General features: G+C 42.8%; 1 protein-coding gene across 1 annotated transcript; it reads right to left on the minus strand.

Moving 5' to 3' along the window:
* Positions 1-1,576: 1,576 nt before the first annotated feature.
* OTUD7A (OTU deubiquitinase 7A) lies at positions 1,577-23,902 on the minus strand. Its single transcript, XM_070953634.1, has 12 exons — positions 23,838-23,902; positions 22,852-22,997; positions 18,316-18,513; positions 15,534-15,752; positions 12,987-13,088; positions 12,095-12,222; positions 11,368-11,480; positions 8,876-9,003; positions 8,344-8,493; positions 4,299-4,413; positions 3,639-3,723; positions 1,577-3,007 (listed from the first exon to the last, which is right to left on the minus strand). The coding sequence occupies exons 1-12, from the start codon at positions 23,900-23,902 to the stop codon at positions 1,577-1,579; spliced, it is 2,880 nt and encodes a 959-aa protein (XP_070809735.1).
* Positions 23,903-24,934: the final 1,032 nt, after the last annotated feature.

The following is a 24,934-nucleotide window of genomic DNA, read 5'->3' on the forward strand; positions in this document are numbered from 1 at the left end:
GCCACCTGCCATTATTTTGCTGCAAACAACCGTTCCCTTTATTGTCCTCTGCTAATTCTTATGGCTGATTTTAACTCTGATTTATATTTTTGACGGATTTTACTATTTAACGGTTGCTGGCTGCAGAAAGCTATCCATTCGTAAAACAAATAATCAGGGTTGTCCCATTTATACAATACGAGACCTGTGACAAAACAATTCGATGCCTCTAGAAAAGTTACCCAGATGGTTCAGAAATCCACAATCTCAGTTCAATGGAGTTTTTAAAATAATTGCTGAAATAAATTCAGCGGCTTGTCCTTTTCCTGAATCCAAACGTCGAAGGGCCACATTTGAGAACGTGTAGAAAAAACACACACTGAAAAAAAAAAACATTGCTTGCTTTTCAAAAGTAGGTGTCCATAATTTAACATCAGTGCAAATCAATACAGGCCATTTTTGTCGTCTTCTCTGGAAAAGGAAGGATCTGGGTGACAGGCTACAGATAGTTTGGAACGAACCGACATCCGGGAAAAATATAACTAAATAACGTGGCAATAACCGTATTCCTAAACTCAGTGAATGATACAGCCTGCAGTGCAGGACAACAAGCTGACCACATCAGGGTCTGCACTACCCCCGACCCTAAACTGTAAAGTGCTCATTTTTAATATGAGAGTCGGATCTTATTTTAATATCAACCGGCAAGGTTGTGCAATTGAAGGGTAGACCTTTCCATCTTGAGCAATTGTTGTGGCCCAAAACCGGAGATCACTTACAGGAATGAATGAATGAATACCCTTCTGTTGGGTGAGAAAAGCTGTTGTCATGGACCCATGCTTTTCACTTGTGGGTCTATGGAAAAAAGGGGGTTACAAAAACCACAGTTTATAGCAAGGATATTAGTGAGTTAATATGCGCTAAATACACCTTTACGATGCTCGCTTCCTTTAAAAAAAAAACAGAAAGGGAAGAAGAGCGATGGAACATGACATTTCTTCTGTGGAGATGATCTACAACAGGGGTGGGGAACTCTGGTTCTTTTATGATGTGTGGACTTCAGCTCCCATAATTCAGCTTGTCGACTTGTGGACTTCAGCATAGCTGGCTCAGGAATTCTGGGAACTGAAGTCCACACGTCATAAAAGAGCCAGAGTTCCCTACTTCAGATCTACAGAATGAGGCAGACACATTTGTACACTTACCACACCACGTCTTCTATTTTTATGACTTTTCCCCTAATCTTTCTACTACCTGAGTGATGTCAGTGTGAATTCAGGCACCATTAGTAAAGTTTTGACCACACGGATACAGCACTGACAAAGAAGTAAAGATCCTCTCCGACTACCAGCGTATGTAAAAAAGACACCAACAAAATGGGAAGCCACCAACTCTTGATTACCCAAGGATCCTCACTCTCTCTTTTTTTTGTTTTCTTGCCCACCATCCCTGCCCCCCCCCCCAAAAAAAATTTAAAAAGCTAGCGCTTTCTAGAATCCCCCCCTGGTCTTTCCTCTTTCAGTCCCTTACCACATACAGTATGTCCTAAGTAAGAAAAAGAAGGAAATAAATATTTATTCGAAGAGCTCCACGGTCTTCAATGCCGGGACCTTTTACTCTCCCGCTCCCTACGTTTGAGTTCCTCCTTGTAGCAGCAGGAACAGAAGTTCTTGGTTTCGGGGCGGCCGTAAAAGGAGCAATTCTCCGTCTTGCAACGGTTCTGCTGGATGGCGTACATAGGGCACACCGTGCTCCTCTGGCGGTTTTTCTCATTGTTCAACCAGGTTTGTGGAGCCTCTTCGTCCACGTACTCTAAGCTGTCTCTAATGTCGTTGCTATTGTTAAACCCATTGGTGTACGTTTGCGACTTGGGGTCCGTGGGCAGAGCGTAGGCCAAGGATTCCACCGTGTTGACCGTACGGATGTCGGCTATCCGGGCCGGGCTATAACTCTGCGAGGACAATGAGCGGTTTTGCTGAGGGTAGGTGGCGCACGTTTTGAGGGTGCCCACCACGGGCTTGTAGACGTCGTCTTGGAAGCTGGATGGCTTGGCGTTGAAGTCGTGCAAGTGAATGACGCTCTGCCTTTGGACGGGGGGCGTATGGCTATAATGGGCAGACACTGGGATGGGTCCACTCCTTTTGGCACCGTTGCTAGGTGACGAAAAGGAAGCCGGGGTGGGACTGGAACGGTCTTTGAACTTTAAAACCAGCTGAGTGGTATGGCTTTGAGGCAACACTGGTGATGCCCTCCCCTGAGGAGACGAGTCCAGCTTCTCCTTGGAAAACCCTTCTTGGTCCAGTTTTCGAGAGGAGGAGCTGCCGAGAGCCGCGGCCTTCTTCTCCGCCTCTTTCCTCTTCTGCTCTTGCTCGGCGCTGAAGCGCTCTTGGGCACTGGTCAGGTAGTGGCCAATCATCTCCTCGTGGAACTGGTGTCTATGGCTGGTCAGGAGAAGGCCGGCAAAAATGAACTTCCGCTCTCCTTGCATGGCGGCTCTCAAGATGTTGAGGCTCAGCTTCACATCCGTGCTGTATTTCCAGGAATCCGGCTGCTTCTCGGATGGAGATTTCGAGTTGGCTTTCTCCGCAGGGGAGATACTCGCCTTCTCCGTGGGCGACGGGGTGGTCTTCTCCGAGGGGGACGTGCTCGCAGAGCGGCCCGATTCCTCTTTGCTTCCTTTACGCGATTTCGACTTCTTCTCTTTTGCCTTCTCCACGATCTCCCCATTTTTGCCGTTCCCGGCGTTGGCTCGGTTGATCTTGCCATGGACCAACCCACCAAGGCCACCCATGTTCTTCTTCAGCTTGATGCCCAGAGTCTTGCTGAGACTTCCAAGTTTGTTAGCCACCGAATCCCCTCGGTTCTTCTCCTTGTCCTTCCTCTGCTTCTCTTTCTCCTTCCCGTTTTTGCCGTTATTGCCGTTGGAATTACTACAGATGGAATCCCTGTCCGAATCCATGGAGTCTGCCAGCGACTGGACATCTTCTCCGGCTGAGGCCGTAGGAGACTCTGGTTGAGCCAAGGGAGCCTGGGAGGGAAAGCAGGACAACCGTGAGAAACCGGGAGTGACTGTACACAAAGAACCGTTGTGTACATTTGCAGGCAGTTTGTCCAAACCCTTCGCTTCTGAAAAACCAATTTATCCTTAAAGGCATGGATTGTTGTGCGTAACATCTGGTTAACAGCACACCCAGGTGAAATACTACAGGGGCAGCAGCTGGCTTAATATTGGGGGGGGAGAATTATTTGATTTTCATTCAACAAGTTCTAAAATTTTTCACCAAGCTTTTTTGGTCATTGGCATCCAGGGTGAGGGAGGGGGCAGTGGAAGGAATTAGATATTAACATTTTATACAGTTACATACGGATTTAATCTGGTTAGGCATCATGCCCCATCTGAAATAAGGCTGATGCTACAACCACAGCCCAAATCCTCTATCTACCTGAAAACTGTGAGCAATTCCTAGAAGCTTCCTAGATTTTTCCTACCATCCGAGCATTCTTCCTGGAGTGCTGTGCAGGTGTTATTCCTGTAACACAACTGGCCAGGAGGCTGCCTTTTGCCCTCGTGCGAATGCCCGGCCCTGGGTTACCAGTTTCTGAGCGGAAACTCAAACCAAACAAGCAGGATCTTATTTTTCTCAAAGGAAAAACGTTACCCGTGTTTCTGACGGCATGCGAATCCAGGTTACGTTCATGTAACTGTGCAGGAGGTTAAGCTTTGCCTCCAGGGACAGAATCAAACTGGGAACACAAAAGAGAGAGAGAGAGAGAGAAGTGTCGTATATGTTACACAAAAGGAATTCCCATAGGTGTTCACACTGCAAAGTGATCTCTCCAAACCGCAATCTTAAAAGTAAGGATACAACCAGGAAGGCAAGAAAAAGGAGTTCCCCCACGGGGATTGAAAAATGTACCCCATTCGTGTCTCCTCTGGTGAGACCCAATCTTGCTGTGATAGCAATAGCAATAGCACTTAGACTTATATGCCACTTCACAGTGCTTTTACAGCCCTCTCTAAGCGGTTTACAGAGTCAGCGTATTGCCCCCAACAATCTGGGTCCTCATTTGACCCAACTCGGAAGGATGGAAGGCTGAGTCAACCTTGAGCCTGGTGAGATTCGAACTGCCAAATTGCAGGCAGTCAGCAGAAGCAGCCTGCAGTACTGCATCACCTCGGCTCTTGATTGTGTTACAAGAGCACTAATACTACAATCTTTCCCTAGGATTTGCTATCCCCATTCCACAAAGTCTACCAAGTGTCCTGGACACACACAGGGGCCGTTTCTGAAATCTTAAGAGACTAAAAAGAATCTTACTTGGCCAATTTGATGTTATCACTGTCATCCGTGCCCCATTCCCAGTCTTTGCCCGGGTCAACCGCAAAGTGCAAAGGCAGTAATTTATGTTCAGAATCGGTCAGAGGGATCACCGCTGAAGGAAAGAAGAAAAGATCAGAAAGGAAGACTTGTGAAAGAAGAAGAAATGGCTGAAGAACGAGAGAGGGGGGAAAAAACCCTAAATGACTAGTGGCACACTTATGGCATAACAGCAATGGCAGTCTATATATTTTGATCAGCCACAAGCAGAAAAGTAAACAAGCTGCACCCATTTTTTGTTCTAATAAATTCCCAGTAATCTTTATAGTTTTTTAAAAATTTGGCAAGGAGCATAGCTGGCTGGAGAATTCTGGGAGCTGAAGTCCACAAGTCTTAAAGCTGCCAAATTTGAAGACCTCTGACCTAGATCAATAAACACAAAACTATGAAGGGAGAAAATCAAACGGCTTGTCATATTGTCCCTATATCACGAGATGGCGCTCACTCCGTATGGCAATGACCGGCCCTCGGTTAAAAGCATGGAGCGTTTTGAATAAAAGCAGCAGAGAAGCTGTGGCTCTTTTAATTAATTAATTACAGGTGCCAATGAAGCAGCACGTAATCTGAGGACATCTTATGCAACTTTGTCAAGAATTCTGGGTCACACCTGTTAGGTTCTTCGGAGACTTTTTGAAATGGCGTTTTGATGTGAAGGATATTTTAGAAGGAAACAGAAGGATTAAACATGAGCTTGGAACTCACTGGAAAGATTTCACCACCAAATAACATTTTGCAAACTTCTTTCTTCTCCTGCTCTTTAGATAAAATTGCAGCATATTAAGAGGAAAAGGGGAAATGACCAAGCTACCTTTCTTCCCTTCCTGTTCTTCCACTTTTAACTGTTAAATTTTTAACAGAAATGTTGTAAGGTGCGGGCAGGAATCTTTGCATTCCAGTGTGTCATCATATGTTCAATTTTTTTTTAATGGGAATATACTGTATACTTTTTCATGCAAAAAAAAAGGGAATATATAATGCATACAGGCACAGTGTAGGAACGGACTTTTATTCTAATAACAAAACCTAAAATCTAATCTAAATCTAAAATCTATATCTACAATCTACAAACAAAACCCACAAAAAAGATAGGAAAAAGATAGCCAAATTCAAACTTTTCATAAGAATACATCCAGACTGACAAAACGTCCAAAGGAATGAACCCTTTAATTCAATTAACTTAACCAGTGGAGGGTTCCTGCAAAATAGTACAATCCGTCTCCAGTAATCACTGAAACAGATTCTGTGCAAATAAGCCCACTGAGTGAGCCCACTGGATCACTCAATCCAGTATAAAGACCCTATCTCCCCCTCAGATCTTCAAATAATGCAGTTGTAACCCAGTCAAATAATGGACTGATGAACAGGACACAGCTAAAAATGGCAAAACACTCACAATAATCACTGGGAAAGCACAGGCAACTAAGTCAAACTTCAAAGTTTAGATGTAAGGAGTTCATTTCAATTTCATATTCTTGCCAAATGCAAAGATGAGACCGAATCATGCTACAAATATTTACAGGACTCTCCTCAGTGACTCTGAACTGTTTCCAGACAGTTGCAAACTTAATAAATTACAGTGATGCATCATATTCATCTCCCCTTTTGTCTGGCTGAAAACAAATATATGGGGACACGAAGCTCAGAGAGCACCGAAGACGTCCCAGTTCAACCAAGGTATGAATATTCTCTTCTACTACAAGATGGAACCACTACAAGATCTAACAAAACAGCAGCAACACACACTCACACACTTTTAATCTGGAGCATTTTAAAGAAGAAGACCTTCTCTAGAATGTTTACTAAGGATATTAGCTTATCCAAAATGGCGCTAGCTTTGCAATCCTCGGTGGTTCCAATTCGAACAAATATCCATTTTCTTCTGGAGAAGTTGGGTTGCCGCTGTTCCTAAATCCATTTACAAATACAACTGTAAATACATACATACAAGATGACAACTGTCATCTCTCCCGATTCTTTCCGACCATCTCCTACAACCTGCCAGAAAAATTATCATCTAATCCCACGTTGTTGCTAAGTAGACAACCTCCGTCACAGCTTCTCTTCCCGTTCATAGTGTCTCCTTGTTCTGGGGAAATCAAAGGAGGCTTTGAGCCACTCTGGGAGAGGAGCCATGATGCTTCTCCCATCAGAGGAAGCCAGCCCCCGGGGCAGAAAAGAGGACTTGTGTCTTTGAACTGACAAACACGCGTGAAAAAAACGGCTTCTAGGAATCTATTGGCCACCGACCTACGATTAAAAGGATTTCTCGGCATGGCCCTTATTCACCGTCATCAGCAGGCTTTAGAAATCGAGAGAGCCACTTCTGCCTTTCCCAGGAAAAGCCTCTTGAAAGAAAACACTGGCAGGAGGATGTAAAATCCCGTCACGGGGACATTCAGCATCATCGGATCGATAAAAGCAGGTCCAGAGAGACAATGTGAGATTTCTTTCTGGGGTTCTGAGATTTCTCGGGCCTTCCTGAAACCCTTAAATTTTGATTTTCTTTTCTTTCTTTTTTTAAATATCTTTATTAAGTATTTACAGTAAAATTAACACATAATAATGATTGGAAAACAATATAAGAAATGAAATGTAGGAACACATAAACACAAGACTAAAACGAAACAACAAACATGACTAACCGAGAGTTAAACTCACTCTCCAATTAATATTAACTAATATCATCCTAACCAAATATTTCAATACAATCAAGTTCTTTTAATTATCTACAAAACAATTGGCCTTGATTTTCCAGCAAGGAATGCTACAAGGTTTGAGGGATATGGAGATGAGAAGATTCAACATCCATAATCTAACTTCATACGAAAACCTTCATGCAGAAATGAAGCCAAACTAGGCTGGGAGCAAACAATTTGGATGAACTGGTGAGGACAGTTCATTTAATATTGAAAGAAGCCGCAGGAGGACTTCAGATCAAGGGGCAGCCTAGAAAACAACACACAGAGTCCCTTTGGGCAAAGCAAACGTTGCCAATTTCCTTCTCCATTTTTTTTTTTTAATGTCTGGAAGATGTATGGATCAGTTCCCTTCATCATATGCTTCGTTTATCCCCTTTCCTATCAGAGAGATAGGAAAGGGGGAGAAGGTTCCTTTGATCTTACTGTTATTATTTTTGTTTTTATTTGATTTTTAAGGATGACACTTGACTTATCATTGTCTCTTCCCTATCAAATTCATGCTGACTGCATTTTCCAAGCTTATTGAGGGATGAAGAAGGAGAGGGGAAGGTTGAGGAAAGGTAAAAATCTCCCCATTTGGAGTTTATCCCCACATCATCTTCCGAAAGCCTCAAAAAATTATTTCAGATGAAGTCCTGTTACCCTACCAGTTTAAACCGGGGTTTTTAATCTTTTATCACATTTTAATTCAAAGCCATGAGACTTTATTTCTTTTTCCAGCAAAAAAAGGATTATCTTGTTTTTCACAACTGTTTGTTGGTGTAACAGAGGGCTCCCTGGCCTTATAACTATTCTTTTCCTTGCTCCACGCGGAGGAATCGTCTCAATAACTCCATAACAACCTGCAGAATTTTATTTGCTCCTGAGCTTGTTAGGCTTTTACTCTTGTTTTTCAACTCTCTCTTGGAGAATATTCAAGAGAATTCAGGGGAAACAAACCTCATTAAAAGTATAGACACACCGGAGACATTTTTACTGTGGATAAAAGGCAAAATGCTAGAGGACCTAAGGAAATAATAAGGGGAAGGATTGCTTCCATTTTAGCGATCAGATGCTTAAGTTTAGAATTGACCTGGAATTGTGAGTTCTATATTATGCTGGCAATCCATCAGCCCAATGCAGGATGACCTGGGCACACACAGCTTTCCTATCCAACCATCTTCCAATATGACATGTTGCAGATTCGTTCTTGGCTAAATCTCAGTCCTGGTGAGTTCTAGGCTGACCAGGGTGGTTGTGTGGTCCCTTCTTTGTGACAAGTCAGTTTGATTTCAAGCCGGACATACCTTGCTCCTTCTGTTGGTCTTTCTGTTCCATTGACACGAGGGCCGAGAAATGGGCTTGGTCATAAGCGAGGACCAGGGGAGAGCAATGGCACCGGTTGGGCATGACTTCCAAGGGCAAGTAAATTCCACCAAAGGGGATGGGTGCAAATGCTGTGAAAGACACACAAGAAGTTGCTGCACTACAAGATAAGCAATGGGCACAATCCCCAGGGCCTTCTTTTTTTAAGGCAGTTGTGGTAGGGGTCATTTTTTTTTTGTATCAGTGGCAGATGCCAATCAACCAATGGTGAAGCAACCAAATGAAGAAAAAAAATACAGACTGTTCTCTCTATATATCAGAATGATAAGACTTCAAAATGCATCGTAAGGACTCCAGAAGCAAAGGAAGGAAGGAAGGAAGGAAGGAAGGAAGGAAGGAAGGAAGGAAGGAAGGAAGGAAGTCTGGGAATTGAAGTCCACAAATTTAAAATGGCCAAGGTTGAGGAAAACACTGGGTTTGCCATCCAAAGTCTAAAGAGCCACGAAAATTTACCTTCTCCTCCTGAATCCCGTAGCATTGTATCTGCCACAACGACAATCGGTCGCCTTAATATATGGGCCAGCACAAAAACGTGGAACTCCTCCAGGCTCTCGTAGACGGGGTCTTCAGAATTCTCCACGCTAAGAAACAGACACAACCGCTATCGTACCAGATGCTTGCTAGAAACAGTCCTGAGAGAAGACCTTTGCAAACTGACCTCGAGCTGGACTCCAAAACTAGCGACTTCTCCCAGCATGAAATGTAAATGTGATTGAAGGTACAGTTACAGTGAATGAAATTGACACAGAAATTGTCTGTCTGGGGGAAAAAACCTAATACAATTTCATAGCAATATCTGAAAGGGCTGTGAAGGCCACATCTAAGACTTTATGGGGCCATGTGCAACCCTAGTTTACAGTTACTTACTATGCAAATATATGCATGTACTTCGTTGCATGCGTGAGATAAACTTAATACAGTATGCCTTGCATATTAACAAAATAATGAAGCCCTATTTATCCCGAGTTGCAGGTATCTGTTAAATAACATCATACACCATTTTTGGTACATAAATTCTGTGCAGGTAATTTTTTGTCTATAAAGTTGACAGGTAGGAATATCAAAGGGGTCTTAAAGACCCCTCGAGACCTATTTCTGTCTGGAATCTAAGAACCATCACACGTAGCCACCTTACATGAACCACTAATCATCATTTCCATGGTACCAGAACTGGCAGGTAGACATTGAAACCTCTACAGAACTCTGGAAGTTGGCAATGTTGGCTTCTTTTTTAAGGCGCCTGTTTGCTCATTAAAAACAAAACAAAACAAAAGATCTAAGAGGCAGCTAGCAACCTAGAACCCTTCAAAATCTGTCGTTTTGTTTTCTTCTTTTTAAAACAGAGACCGCTTTGAAGCAACCGTATCTTGGGTTGAAAGCCTGTTTTGTCACCAAAGGAAAGGAGCCCATCTATAATTTAAAAGCTGAGATGGAAATTCTCCTCTGCAACGTTATTATGAAAGAACTGGGTAGGATGGCTTTGAAAAAGTTCCCCAAAAAGATGATTTCCCCTGGTTTCTTTCTGCACTTTGACTTACAACCATTAGTAAACAGACGGAAGGAATGGGTGTTTGCCTAACTTCTACTCGTAATGGACAGCACCGACCCTTTTTAGATGTTACTGGCTAGAAGAGGGATCTACAGGAAGGTCATAAAAGACGAAATTGTGGCCAGAACCGTGTATTTGAAGTTCTGTCCCTTTTTAATATACATCTCTCTATACTGCTAAAACTCTCATTTGTCTGTCTGTAACGGGTCAAAACAGTCCATCGTAAGTCAACAGTTTTGGGACCAAGATATCTCAAATAGGCTAACTTATACAATGTGTCCAATATCTGGGACCCAGGACTCCTGTGGGATTGAAATTTGGCAAATTCAGACGCACCCCTCTTCTCCCTATCCAATTTCCAACTTAATGTGATGCTTTTGCTTTGCTTTGCTTTTTTAATTTATATGCCGCCCTTCTCTGGAGACTCAGGGCGGCTTACAATGCATTATGCAAATCTGCAACAGCCTTTGCTGTTTTTAGTCGATCTCTTGGGGGGATCTCTTCATCTCCTAGATCAAGAGGTGGCTCCTTAAGTTTGTGTGAGATCTGATGTGAAGAGTTGCTGGTGACCAGCAATTCCAACTTAAGGTGATTTGAATTCCCCTTGGAGAACTGTGACGATACACATTTAAAAATGTATTAGCAATACAGGGGATGCTCTGGTTTCTAGAGAAGGAAGCTGTCAGAGGCGGCCTCTTTAAAACAGAGCAAAACAAAAACAACCCAGCAAATACTTTTCAACACATCTCTAATTGGACAGGACATGGAGAGGTACAAAACCAGGAGGCCTCAACTCTCGGAGAAAGACAGAATGAGGCTGAGAGAAATGCTGAGAAGAGGCTGAATACAGAAGCAGTGTAAATTAAAGAGGGGAGAGAAAGAGAAAGGGAAAGGGAAAGAGAAGGGCAGGACAGGACAGGGGAAGGGAAGGGAGGGAGGGAGAGGGGAGGGGAGAGGAGAAGGGGGAATGGAATGGGAGAGCAGGGGAAGGGAGGGGAGGGCAAGAGGGAGAGGGGAGAGGGGGAAGGGAAGGGAGGGAAGGGGAGCATTAATTATAATATGAAACAAGATAGAATAGATAGTGTCTGTGAGTTGGAAGTTCAGCTGATCTGGACAGACCAATCTGTTCTTTGGTCTTGACAAGACACTTCCTCAGGAGTGACATTTTGTGATTATCCCCATGGAAATCCTGCAATTTCTGCAGGGGTCCGTGGTTTGATTGATTTAAAGTATTTATATGCTAGGAGATGATCCCCTGGCTTACTTAGAGTTATGCTCCACATGACTTCCTACAATGCACCCTTTTCCTATTATATTGTAAATGTACCCCTGGCTGGCCTCCCCGCCCCCCCCCCCCTCACCCCCAAAAAATATCACTGGGCAAATATCCACTTACCCACCGCCGCTGCCTCCATTCTTGCTGATGTGAGTACGGGGTTCACTGGAGGCCAACTTGAGCAGTTCATTCCACTCTCGCTCCCACTCTTCTTCCGTATAAACCAATCCTGACTGAGAGAGAAAGAAATCATAGTTTGAGGAAGAAGAAGAAGCCCATAAAAGATAACGGAGATGCCTTCAAGGTTTGCATATTTCTTGGGTGAAGAAGAGGGTGAAGCTGGAGGTAGGTTGTCCTATCCCAGGGTTTTCCAACCTTGACAACTTTAAGATGGGTGGACTTCGACTCCCAAAATTCCCCACCCATCTTAAAGTTACCATGGTCGAAAAACATTGTCCTGCTCCAACCTGCAGAACTTCAAGGGAACCCCAAGTCAGATTTTGTGCCAAAATTCACATTTACACCCAGAGAGTTTGAACAGTGGCCACAGATGGGTCTCATTCCCTCCCATTGTTTCTTTGGACAAGGAAAACAGGCCACAAGAGAAGAAAAGAAGAACTTGGGTACCAAAGGTTGAGCAGAAAGAACAGGCTTTCATGTTGGGAAAGACAACATACTGGAAGAGCAATGTAATAATGCCTTCCAGACTCCTCTGAGGTAGTTGAGAACATCTGTGGTCCGAGGGAAACAAGCACGGAAGGCCTTTTTGTCTCCATCCCCTTTCCACTCAACCAAAAATCAAGAAAAGGATTCCATGGAGACCCCTGAAAGCTCCCAGGACACCAACCTCTTTGTTTTGCTGGGTCTGCTGCCACCTCCACCTTCTCTTCAAAGCTTCCCTTTCGGCCCCACTCCTCATCATGGTGTAAAGTGCTTTCCGTAATACAAGGTCTCGGTCGTGAAACCCCCACATCCCTACAAGTGAAAGAAAGGCTGGATTATGTATCTGAAGAATCCCAGATCCATAGGGGTGGAAAGAAACCTTGAGGCCTTCAACCCCCCACCCCACCCCCAGAAGAAACCAAAAATAGGAAAAAAATGAAAGCAGCCGGTAAGATAAATAACAGGCATGGTTCATTTGGTGTTGAAGGCTTTCTGATTATGTGAAAGCCTTTCAGATAAAATCTATTGAAGTTATATTATTCTTTATTCAATTTGTACAGCCGTCCATATTATCTACGTGAATCTGAGTGGTTCACAGCAGGTTAAAAGCAATCCAATAAAAATGTTAAAATCCAATATACAGACCGATAAAAACTGTCCCTAATCAATTAAGGAAACCCAGAGAAACCCGAATATAGGCAATACTGAATTTCAAGGACATATAAGAGGGCGGCAGGAGAAATAACTAAAACAGTGAGCTCTTTAGTTCTCATCTTTGATTGTCCTGGAATCGGCATAAATCCTAGACCAACTGTATGGACCCAGGCCAACTCAGCCTCTTCCACGTTGATTTAGCCAAATAAAACATGAGAATACAGGAAGAGTCACTCCAATAGCAGAATGGTTGTAAGGTGGAATCAGTAAAAATGGAAAGGAAAAGAGTAATATTGATGCTGGCCAGGTTTTTCCATTTGAAAGGAGGAAGGGATGGATCGTAAATGCTGAAGAAGAACCAGATGAGGTTGACATTCAACAGACGTTCTTGTATCCTAAGCCAAGGAGACGTAGACGCTCACCCAAAGAAGCAGCGTGCAAGAGGCAGTTTCCATCCCCGGTTGTGGCCAATGGAAGGAGACGCTTGCAGCTGGTACACGCCGTTGACCACCAGTTGAGACGACCTAGGAAATGTCAACCATCAGTACAATGAAGGTGTGAAGAAATCTTGGAGAAGGTAATGAGGGATCCATTAAGGGGGGAAAGGAAGGAAAGAAGAGAAGAGAGAGACTGGGAGAAGAGATTAGCCAGTAAACTCTATCCTCAGGTTGATCGCTGCATTCAGCTTCTAGCTCTGAAGTTACTCATTGAGAAGCTTCACTAACTACCAATAGAAGAAAATATTTGTAGCTAAGGGATGAATGATGGGCTCCTTGGTGCTCTCCGAGTTCGGTGTGGTTTTCTTGCAGACATTTCATTACCCAATTAGACGCCATCAGTGCATTGATGATGTTCCCTAGTTGGGTAATGAAGCATCTGCAAAAAGACAACCAAGCTCAGAGAGCACCAAGGACCCCACACTCACGTAACTCCTAGACTGATTATGTGATTCCTAATTGCCTAATCTGCTTGAAAACGGCATTACTTCATTCAGAAATTCAGGAGCTACAACCACACAAAGCCAACCTGACTTTTGGCCTTTTAATCTAACAACCACCGGAGTTTTCTGCAGCCCAGCAAAAAGTGTATCGTTGGTAAATCTCAGCATTAATAGCTGAATTTGTGAAAAGCCCCTGATAATCTCCACACACATTCAGTGAGCAGCAGCTGGTGAACGCTTCCTCGCCCAACTACTCTGATTAAATCTAAATTAGGAGTTCACTCGGCAAGCATCTTCTTAAGTGTGCTGGGCTGCCTTTGGGAGCGATAAAATTAGAGGTAGCATGTTCTCATTTTTAGCGAGGCCTTTCTTGGGAAGTAACAGCCCATCACCTGCTCCGTGCAGGAACTGAAGTGCAAAAAGCTCATCAGAGGACAGGACAGGTGATCCTTGACTTACAGCAGTCCACTTAGTGACTGTCCAAAGTTAAAATGGCTCTGGAAAAAGTGATATAGGACCGTTTTTCACACGACCGTTGCAGCCTCCCCATGATCAGGTGATCAAAATTCAGACGCTTGGCAACTGGTTCATATTTATGACCTTGGCCGGATCCCGGGGATCACGTGATCTCCTTTTGGGACCTTCTGACCAGCAAAGTCAACAAGGAAGCCAAATTCCCTTCACAAGCCTGTGACTCACTTAACAGCTTAATGACCGTGGCAAGAAAGGTCGTAAAACAGGACAAAACTCACTTAACAAACGTCTCACTTAGCAACAGAAATTGGGGGCTCAACTGTGGTTGTAAGTCAAGGACCACTTATATTCCCTTCCTTGGGCACCAAGTCAGATCCAAATTCAACCTTCAAACATACTGAAACAAAAACTGCTTTGTCCATGGAGATTCTCCGTCCTTCAGATCACGGTTGTCCCAAAGTTGTTTTTTTTTTTTCCAAGAGGCAACTGGGCTTTTTTTGTTTTTCTTTGAAGATGTTTTGCTTCCCATCCGAGAAGCTTCTTCCGCTCTGACTGGAGGGTGGGGAATAGAATATGGGTTTATACTCCTTGCAGACAGCTGGTCATTGGCATCCTTTTGGAGAGCTGTTGAGGCCACTTGGAGGTTTGTCTGTGTCCTCAGGGTCACCTGAGTGGTGCAAATGGGGGTGGAGCCTTCTTGGCTGCAGGATGCTTTCTGCCCTGGGTCCCTTCTCTGTTGAAGACAAGCACAGGCTGTTGCACCATTCAGGTGACCCTGAGGACACAGAGAAACCTCCAACTGGCCTCAACAGCTCTCCAAAAGGATGCCAATGACCAGCTGCCTGCAAGGAGTGCAAATCCTTCCATTCTCCACCCTCCAGTCAGAGCGGAAGAAGCTTCTTGGATGGGAAGCAAAACATCTTCAAAGAAAAACAAAAAAAGCCCAGTTGCCTCTTGGAAAAAAAAAACAACTTTGGCACAAAACGCTGCTCTGCTCACCTCCCTTAAAGGCCTGTTTCTCTGAAGGCAGCCTTAGAGGCAGAAGCAGCCAAGACTTCTAGGAAGATAATGATGGTTATTCATGAGGACCACAGGAAGCTCAGTCACCTGTCAACCTCAGCCACATCTTCATTGGACTGCAGAAATTTCCTTGGGTGGTTAAAGAAACATCTTCTTTCACATTCATGGGGACATCTTCAAGATTATGTAAGAAGGGTGGGGGGAAGCAGTCCGTCTTTCTCTCGATAGTCTTCCATTATTCATGACTTTAGAAAGGTTTATCCAAACCCTCCCACACATTGCTGTCTGATTAGATTAAAACAGCCTTTTCTTTGGCCTCGACTTGAACCGCAAGAGCTTCGTCTCTCTCTGATCATTTTAATCACTTTTTCAGGCATTTCCTAACCCTTTTACAACCTTTCAGAGACAAAATGGCCAAGTGGGCCTCTAGCTTTCATTCCTGATTTAAGTAACCCATTTCAGCAATCCTGGGCTTTACGGAGGGCTCCGAGAACACCTCAAAGCAGCCAGGGATTCAGCTTGAAGGCCATCTCACCAGCTTGTTCCAAAGCAATCATGGTGGCCTGCTCAATCAGGTCCCGTTCAATGAAGCTCCTGAAATCTTCACTGTAAACGCTGAGGTCGGGAAGTTGAAAGGTGTAGATGGGCATCTCCAGAGAGAAATGGTCATTGTTACATTCGGTGGCCACGTGAGAGCGAGCGAGTGAGACAATGGCGGAACTGGCGTGAGAGATTCCTCTAGAAAGCCTCTTCTCTAAGCAGGAGAACAAAGAAGGAGAAGAGGACATGAGATGCGCCCTACTTAAGTCATTAAAACATTTGCAAGAAAACAACAAAGCTCAGAGAACATGAAGGACCCCAAAATCCTCCTCCTCCTCTTCCGCCTCCTCCCCTACTTCTTCTCCTTCTCTTCTCTGCAAACCTCGCTGTCTTCTAGCACTGATGATGTTCCCTAGTTGGGTCAGGTAACATCTGCAAGAAAACAACCAAGCTCAGAGAGCACCAAGGATCCCTCTGTCTTCCTCCTGCCCTCCTCCTCTTCCACCCTATATTCACTCAATTACATATTACACAAATTCTGTCTGCAACAAAAAACTAAATAAAAAAAAACCCTTTGCTCTCACACAATTTTAAAAGCTGGCTAAGAATTGGAATAGGATAAAACTTTCAAAGATCCCTATCACCCAACAATCAGAGGAAAGGACAACCAGGAGGAGTCAACATAAGATCACTGGAGGTAGAGTTTTCCTCGGTTTCCTGATTTATCTTCAACTGGTATAAAACTTTTTCCTTCTAGCTAGCGTAAAACCCTAACCACCCTAACCCTTTCCCCAGTTCATGATACATCTTTAGTAATCATCCTTGTTGAGTACCGCTCATCTAGAGGCACCCTTGACAGCACCACCGAAGATGGAATGAAGTCAAGTTAGCTTTAATCTCGAGAAGATAGGAGGAGGAGAGACAAGCTCAAATCTCAGAAGCTTCCCGAGATGTGAAAACTAGGATGACGTTCACGGAATGGGACTTCAGAAGGCAGATGCTACCTGGGCTTTGAGGCAGCTCAACTGATTATCCACCCCAAGGGATCAAGGGGGAGCCTGTGGCAGACCCAGAGGCTGACCCGGTTTTATCTACTGCCAAATAATCCTGGTTTTGGGATTGTCTGTAGCCTCCGAGCGATAAGCTCCATGGCCTAAAGACAGTGATCCTTCTCAATTAAGCCCACACATCTACAGGGTGTAGGAGTATTGGCCAAGAGCATCTCCCATAGGAACCGTCTTTCTAAGCGCAGTGTCGTTTTAATTTCTGCTATTAGTTACCATGGACATTGCAAATGAATGAAGTGAAATTGTTTTTTTTCATTTACTGGGGATATTTTATTCTGTTTTTGTTGTTTTGTTAAACACAGGGAGTTCTTTCTGGAACGCCACGGTATATAAAACAGAGAATAGAATAGAATAGAATAGAATAGAATAGAATAGAATAGAATAGAATAGAATAGAATAGAATAGAATAGAATAGAATAGAATAGAATAGAATAGAATAGAATAGAATAGACAGAACAGAACAGAACAGAACAGAACAGAACAGAACAGAATAGAATAGAATAGAATAGAATAGAATTCTTTAATTCTATTCTAAGTGTGATTGGACACACAAGGAATTTGTCTTGGTGCATACGCTCTCGATGTACATAAAAGACAAGATACGTTCATCAAGAATCGTAAGGTACAACACTTAATGATAGTCATAGGGTACAAATTGGCAATAAAATCATATTAGGAAACAGTCAATATAAATCTTAAGGATACCAGCAACAAGGTGGGAGGAGATGGGTGATAGGAACGATGAGAAGATTAATAGTAATGCAGACTTAGTAACTACTTTGACATTGTTGATGGAATTATTTGTTTAGAAATTATTTGTTTAGAAAAAACTGTCCTTGTGTCTAGTTGTTCTGGTGTGCAGTGCTCTATAATGTAGTTTTGAGGGTAGGAGTTGAAACAGTTTATGTCCAGGATGTGAGGGCTCTATAAATATTTCACAGCCCTCTTTTTTTAGATAGATAGATAGATAGATAGATAGATAGATAGATAGATAGATAGATAGATAGATAGAGACAGAGAGACAGAGAGACAGAGAGACAGAGAGAAAGAAAGAAAGAAAGAAAGAAAGAAAGAAAGAAAGAAAGAAAGAAAGAAAGAAAGAAAGAAAGAAAGAAAGAAAGAAAGAAAGGTCTTCCCTCCACCATTGTGCAAATACACTTTGTGGAGTCAACACTTTCTGAAAGACCAACTATAAGGATGCCATGCTAATCAGGAACAGATGTGTAACAACAAGGGAGCCGCAACAGGAAAGCATTGTGAGTCCAGCCTCCTTCACCTTCCCTCCATGGGGGAACCATGAAAAGATGTTAGTGGCCAGTCTACATAATATAAAATGATGGTGGCATGACAGGAGGCCCCCTGAGCATCCCCTGATGTAATCGGCTTGTCTTTTCAACCCAGAAATGCCTTAGTAGGTATTTCCGACACGAATGTTGGAGCAGTAGCCACTCTACATTGGATAAGTTGGCCAAGCACCTATGTGTGGAGATGTTCCTGGAAGACCTTCAATGCCAAGCCAAGGAAAGTTCTTGAGGTCCAACCCAGCACCTTGAATGGCCTGCAGAAACATCTCAATAATCCATACAGTGACTGCAAAATAGCTGTTATAGGACTATGGCAACGTCGGTTGGCTAGTGTACAGACCAGATAAGTACTGGAGTGCTTTTCAGAGGCAGCCCATGCAGAGCCCACTGCAGAAATCCACTTTACCTTGGGAGATGTCCTCCTGTCTAGGAAAGGAGAGCCGCTCACTCTTGTTCACCTGTTGGGAAGGTTCTTTATCCGGCTTTTGCTGCGGCTGCTGTTTGGGATACCTTCCTTCGTTGAACACCTGGGGCAGGTTGGCTGTATGCACCTGCCTGAGCTGTTCATAGTCACTCAAAGCAGCAGTGAAATCCCAGTTTTTGCCTAAAAACACAGAAAGGGAGGCAGGGTTGACTTCCACAGGCATGCTGATGGCCAGGCTGATGTCTATGAAGCAGACCGCCTCTGTTTCGGAGCCATTAAACCGAAGTAAAAGGTATCAAAGTAAACATTGGCAGCAATCTTCTCTGTCTGTGACCCTCTTAGAGGAAGCAACAGTTGGGCTTTGGAGAAGCAAGATGAGAAGAAGATTGACACAATTGGACTTTGGGGCTGGAGAAGACGCCTGAGAATATCACGGACAGCCAAGAAAGCCAGCCAATGGATCATTGAGCACATCTCCTTACTCCTCACTCAAGACACAAAGAACCAGGCTCAAAGTATCCTGCTTTGGACACATAATGTGAAGATCCAACTCTGTGGAGAAGGCTCTGATGCTGGGAAAGATGTTGGTCTATCTAACAGCGCCACATAGCAGAATGTTAAAGCTGATTAAAATGGAACACACATCCAGTTCTTTTGCTCTCCTCGAAATCAGCACGGATGAGCCAGTGAACTAAACCAGAATTCTCCAACCTTGGCAATTTTAAGACTTGTGGATTTCAGCTCCCAGAATAGCCAGCTGAGGAATTCTAAGAGTTCAAGTCCACAAATCTTGAAGTTATCTCGTTTGGAGACCCCCTCAACTAAACTATGGGAGGAAAAAAATGAGAGAAATCCCTATTTCACAGAGTTTATCTATGGAACTGACTGAGTAATGATGGCCCACCAATTTGAATAACTTTAAAAGAAAAGTGAACCAAAAACCATTCAACTTTGTGAGTCTAAATTATCTTCAATAAAGGGAAGCTGTAACACTCTTAATGCTAGTTTCTGGATGGGTCAAGCTTTATCCATGTTCTGGCCACTCCAGGAAGGAAATGACCTCTTAGCTTTCTTATCTCTAGTAATTAGATACCTGGACTATATAGTACTTGATCAACAGAAAGCATAAATGCTGATACAGTTAATTAGCCAAATAACCAAACAAAATGTTATGGTATATTTAATTATTAAATTAAGCTTTAAATATTTAGATAATATTTAAATAACTTTCAAATATTTAGAGCACTAGCTGTGCCAGAGATAGTATACTTTGGTTCATAACACTGTAAAATATTTAAAATGGCCAAATAATAGAATTTACTGAGAATTTTGGATGAGTCCAGTGATCAGTGCTTGACTAGCAATATAAAATGCTTAATTCAAAGAAAGGCATATTTTATTAAACAGATCTCTGCAAGGAGACTGTTTTCCAGAAGAGAGACAATAAAGCATGATGTATGTTGAAAAAAGCCATATTTATTTCATTCACTGAGGATTGCATTCTAATGTATAATATATAACTTCAACTTTTAACTGGTTCATTGCCTTTACATTGTTATATTCTTAGACCCCCCCCAAAAAAAACCCTTTTAATTCTTCCTCCTGAATGCTGGTGAATTATCACATCAGACCCTTATTATTTTTCAATGCACTGTTAATAAATAAACTGCTAAAGTATTCATTATATAATCCTCCCTTAATTGTTCACATCTAAACCGCCTTTTCTTTCCCCAGTCTATTCTCAACATCCATGTATTGGGGGGGCAGAACACGGCAAAAAGGGGAGAGCTAAAACTACGGCAATTAAATGTTATCGGATGATTTAAAAAAACACTCGTAAACAAGGATAACTGGATTAAAATAAGGACGTAACCATTCTGGAGGAAGGATCGCGTTTTCTAATTCCAAAAATTTTGTACAACAAAAAGGCAAATTTTAGGAATTGGAGGAAGAAGAGGAAAAGGAGGAGGGAGGGAGGGAGGGAGGGAGGGAGGGAGGGAGGGAGGGAGGAAGGAAGGAAGGAAGGAAGGAAGGAAGGAAGGAAGGAAGGAAGGAAGGAAGGAAGGAAGGAGCTACTTTTGGGAACCAATTTGAAGGCAGAAAATACTTTCATACAATTTTATCTCACAATTGGCTTCTATGCATGGAAAAACCACAGTAGTGGCTTTATTTCGCTGCCTGCAAAACAGTTATCTCCAAGCAATAATTCAAGCAGCATTGTCAGTTGATAGAACAATATCCTGCTGTTTCAAGAGATCAACCTTTGCCTGCCCAAAAAAAAAACACCCAGAAAAAAAATGACATATGAGTAATTTTTAGCTTTTTTCACCCGAAGATGATTAGTGGTTTTTATCAAAGCAGAATGCATTTAATTTCCTTCTACTGAAGTAGGGCATCATTAACAGCAGAAGGATGAGCGCTCTTAGCAATCTTTCAAAGGACAGTCAGAAATTACCACATTCCCCCTGACCACATGCTCTCCTGAACAACGTCTCCACAAATTGGCTGACAACGAGGCCGGCCTCCAAGCTGACATTTCTTCGAAACGGCATGGTAAAAAGCCGGCTGACGTCAAACAGTTAAGTTGCTTTTTTTCCAGACCACTATTATTTAAATGTTACCTTCGTTTGGATTCACAGCCATCTTGACCGACCATTGCAATTTCTTCCCAAACACACACACAGCCACAGCCACAGCTGCTTTTCTACTTGGCACTCTTGCAAAGTTACATTTAACACTCTCTATGTGACGGTAAAGATAAAATATCGCTCTATAACTTATTGTTTATAGAAAATAAGCCTAATTTGTTATACACCAGTTAAAAAGAGAGGAGGGACATTTCTCATGAATGACAATTTAACCCAGAAAGCTGGGAAGAAGCATTTCAAATCAAAATAATGCAGAATAACAGAGTTGGGAAAGGACCTTGGAGGTCTTCTAGTCCAGCCCCCTGCTCAAGCAGGAAGCCCTCTACCATTTCAGGCAAATGGTTGTCTAGCCTCCTCTTAAAAGCCTCCAGTGATGGAGCACTCACAACTTCCATTGGTTAATTGAAAATTAAATTAATTTAATAAAAATGAAATCATTGAAAGAGACTCTGCTTGGATCAACAAATCAAGGTTGCAAATTCATGTTGCAATTTCCAACAAGGTTTCTACCCTTGACCCTAGCCTTAAAGAGACATTCCTGGCATTGGTGTGGTTCTTGTTTCTTGATCTTGCTCAATCAGGAGAACTGTATAAGACAAGGAATTTGATATTACGTAGTGTTGGCCAACTATGGATTCCTCCCTTGTAAACACAGGTTGTTGAAAAGGATGCAGATGGCTTCTCCCAGGATAGCTAATTCTGAGATGGTCTTTCCACTTCTCTCGTGTGAATTTCTCCATAGTTTGTACAAGTGTGTGGCAAATCCCACCTTCTTTGGATTCAGCAATCTATCAAGCTGGAGGTGGGTGAGAATTATTCCATAAAACAGGTGGTGGATTGTTCTTTTACAGATGGCTTAATACAAGAAATAGAATGAGTGTATTATTCACTGACTTTACACAAATGTGTTCTTTTGGTCACCTGAACATGTTGTTGTAAGGAAACGGCGCAAAGGTACTTGTGTGTCCAAAGATGTGATGTGACATCCTTGTGCGAATGGCGTGAGTTGTGTATTTTATGCATGGGACATCCTTGTGGCTTGTCCCAGATGTCACGGTCTGGATGTGTGAAGGAATATTCAACTCCTGGTTCGTTTAAAAGAAGCATGAAGGAGAGATTTTGTAGAAGAGAATGCATGGTCCTGAGAAATTCCCACCTTGATTTTGTCTGGTATAAGAGGGGACAAAGGAAAGTCCAGCTGGCTTAGCATCTAACCTTGCTAATAAAAATAGTAGCAAAACAATGGATCTACCGCCCTTTGCAACATCTGCTCATCACAAATTCTGCCTCTTCTGCTTTATTACATAAATCTACAGCAGGTACTGCCAAAGCTTTCATTCCTGAATCTTTAACTGAAAAACCGTGCATCGTAAGGTCAACAGTTTTTACACAACCAGCACAAGCTGTCATAAGGATAACACTGCCATACATCAAAAACATCTCAGAAACAACCAATGGATTATCACAACCACACGGCATCACCGCAGCACGCAAACCAACCAACATTTCCAGAGAAGGAAGTACATTAGCTGTTCTGCCATGGTTGAAGGCATGAGGAATCTGGTAAGGAAGTCTCTTGGAAAGGATGATACAACAGGTCATGGGTTGTCTAGTAAGGTTTAAAGGTGAGATCCAGAGGGGTGCATCTTCTATATTTGGGGGTTCCTGTCCTGCAACACATGCAAAGGGAACTGAAGGAAACCCACACCCTGTGGGTATGGGGTCCCTAACCTTAGCAATCTTAAGACTTGTGGAGTTCAACTCCCAGAATTCGTGGCTGAGGAATTCTGGGAGTTGAAGTCCACAAGTCTTCAAGTTGCCAAGATTGAGGATCCCTGTTGTGGATGATGTTCCATAAAGGAGCTCTTACCTTCCAACAAGTCTCTGGCTAGACCAGGCTCTGCCCCCGTGGACTGAACGAAGTCTGAGAGGACAGCATCCATATCAAGAGTCATGGGATCATGTAGGGCAGCTGCTAACTGGGCAGCAGAAGGAGGAAGGTTACAAGACGTCCATCTACCAAGAGGGAGAAAGAAGATCCCAGATTAATCACCTACTGGAGGATATGAGAAGTCAGCTTTCTGAAACAGAATCCCCAAAAACTCAATGTGGAGGTTTGAACTATGCTTTATTTTATGTATTTAGTTAGCGTATGGTATCTGCAGAGGTCATGCAATCACTGATATACAAATTTAGTTTAAATATAATTCAATATCTAAGGAGGACTATGCATGGCTGTCTTTGAATCTTCCATAGCTTGGTCAGGCAAGGACCTCAATTCTACTACTCTATTTGTCCATTCTGAATTCTCTACCTCATCTCACATTTGTGTCTGCCCAGCTCTTGGATGAAAAAAATAAACTGGAAAAATACATTTCCATCACTGGTGTCTATACATGACAACAGAGCCTGGAGGGGGGAAAGACCAATCGTATCAATGGAAGTCAAGAAATCAAGGCATGTTTGATTTATTTATTTTTATAAGTTTGTGTTGTCCTTTCTTCCCTGAACACTTCTTGGGTTTTTCAGGCAATCAACTCTTACAACTTTTTCTGGCAGTATATTGCCTGTGTTTTTAAATTGAACTAGAAACTAATATTACAAGTTCCAGGGTTCTTGTTTCACAGGCCATAAAGGGACTAGGAAATTGATTTTCTAGTAGCCTTAATCCTAAACAGTGCAGAGATAATACTATACATTTAGATAGTATCTCCTCTGTGAAGCATTAACATAGATATAATTAGAAAGTGTTGTTATTTTTTAAAACTCACAACACTGCTGGCTTCTACAGTCACTAAACCCAGGTCCTGCTCACATGTTTATAATCTTATTATTATTTTTTGGGTGCATCCGTGCCTAGATTTGGCATCTTCTTGCTGCTGAGTTTCATGCTCTTCCACTGCCTTCATGATGATCATCATCAGACTCCTCCTCCTCCTTTACAACGGAGCTACTAGTCTTCTTGGTGTAGTTTCTTCCATAATTTTCCTTGGGCACCACCGATGACATGGGTTTGGCCAGAGAGGGCAAATACACCAGGTTCCTACAGAGCTGAGTCAAGGAATCTCTTTTGATGGTGATTATGATTGCAACCATCGGGACAACAGAGAATGCAATTCCCAACCTAATTCCCAAACCGGTACTCCTCATTTTAAGGAAGGGAACTGCTGTTCCTCGTGGACTCTTCTTAGTTGATAGCACGGCCTTGAGGACAAAGCTACGTTCACATAACCGTGGCGTCTCCTGAGGTACTGTGGCTTTTTCACTGTTGCATCACAATCAAGCTGAGATCAGGATGACATGTTAGGTCAGTGATGACTAATACAACCTTTTGACTTCCCTACAAAGAAATGGGTTTTTTTAAGGGTTTTATGAAGCCCAGAGGCCTCCAAGTTTCAGCTACTATCTGTTTTCTTGGAAGCTTCGTCCAAGTATTTGAAGATATTTTAAGATTTGCTATTTTGTAGAGGACTGGGAGCTATAGAGGAAGGGGCTTGTAGTTATTCAAATTGCAGGATCTTGTTTCCCCTCAATTTTTACAAGCATCACCCACTTCAAAGCATAATGCTCCTGAAATCATGAGAGCTAGGAACTTAACCTTCATTGGATGAGTATCGCGTAAGGGATAAGAGAAGCATTAACATGAGGTTGCACAGGCCACGTGACAAATAAGGAGAGATCCACCTGAAAGTGGCTCTTTATTTAGTACTTCATTTTATGTACAACTTGTCCTTGACTTAGAACAGTTCGTTTAGTGACCGTATGAAGTTACAATTGCACCGAAAAAAGTGATATATAGCCATTTTTCACACTTGTGACCATTATAGCATCCCCATGGTCACAAGATTTTCTTCAGATGCTTCAGATGCAACTGACTCACATTTTTGATGGTTGCAATGTCCTGGGGTCATGTGATCCCCTTTTGCGACCTTCTGACAAGCAAAGATTCACTT

Source organism: Pituophis catenifer, unplaced genomic scaffold (genome assembly GCF_029215685.1).
Source record: "Pituophis catenifer annectens isolate HBS135680 unplaced genomic scaffold, rPitCat1.0.hap2 SCAF_14, whole genome shotgun sequence".
NCBI lineage: Eukaryota > Metazoa > Chordata > Lepidosauria > Squamata > Colubridae > Pituophis > Pituophis catenifer.

Bases quoted from the DNA above. Each gene is read 5' to 3' on its own strand.
- OTUD7A (XM_070953634.1), bottom strand. From the start codon at position 23,902: ATGATGATCATCATGAAGGCAGTGGAAGAGCATGAAACTCAGCAGCAA. The intron at 9,004-11,367 runs GTAAGTGGATAT...TCTGTTTCTTAG, and splicing joins AATGGAGGCAGCGGCGGTGG to CGTGGAGAATTCTGAAGACC. The intron at 4,414-8,343 runs GTATGTCCGGCT...TCTTTCCTTCAG, and splicing joins AGACCAACAGAAGGAGCAAG to CGGTGATCCCTCTGACCGAT.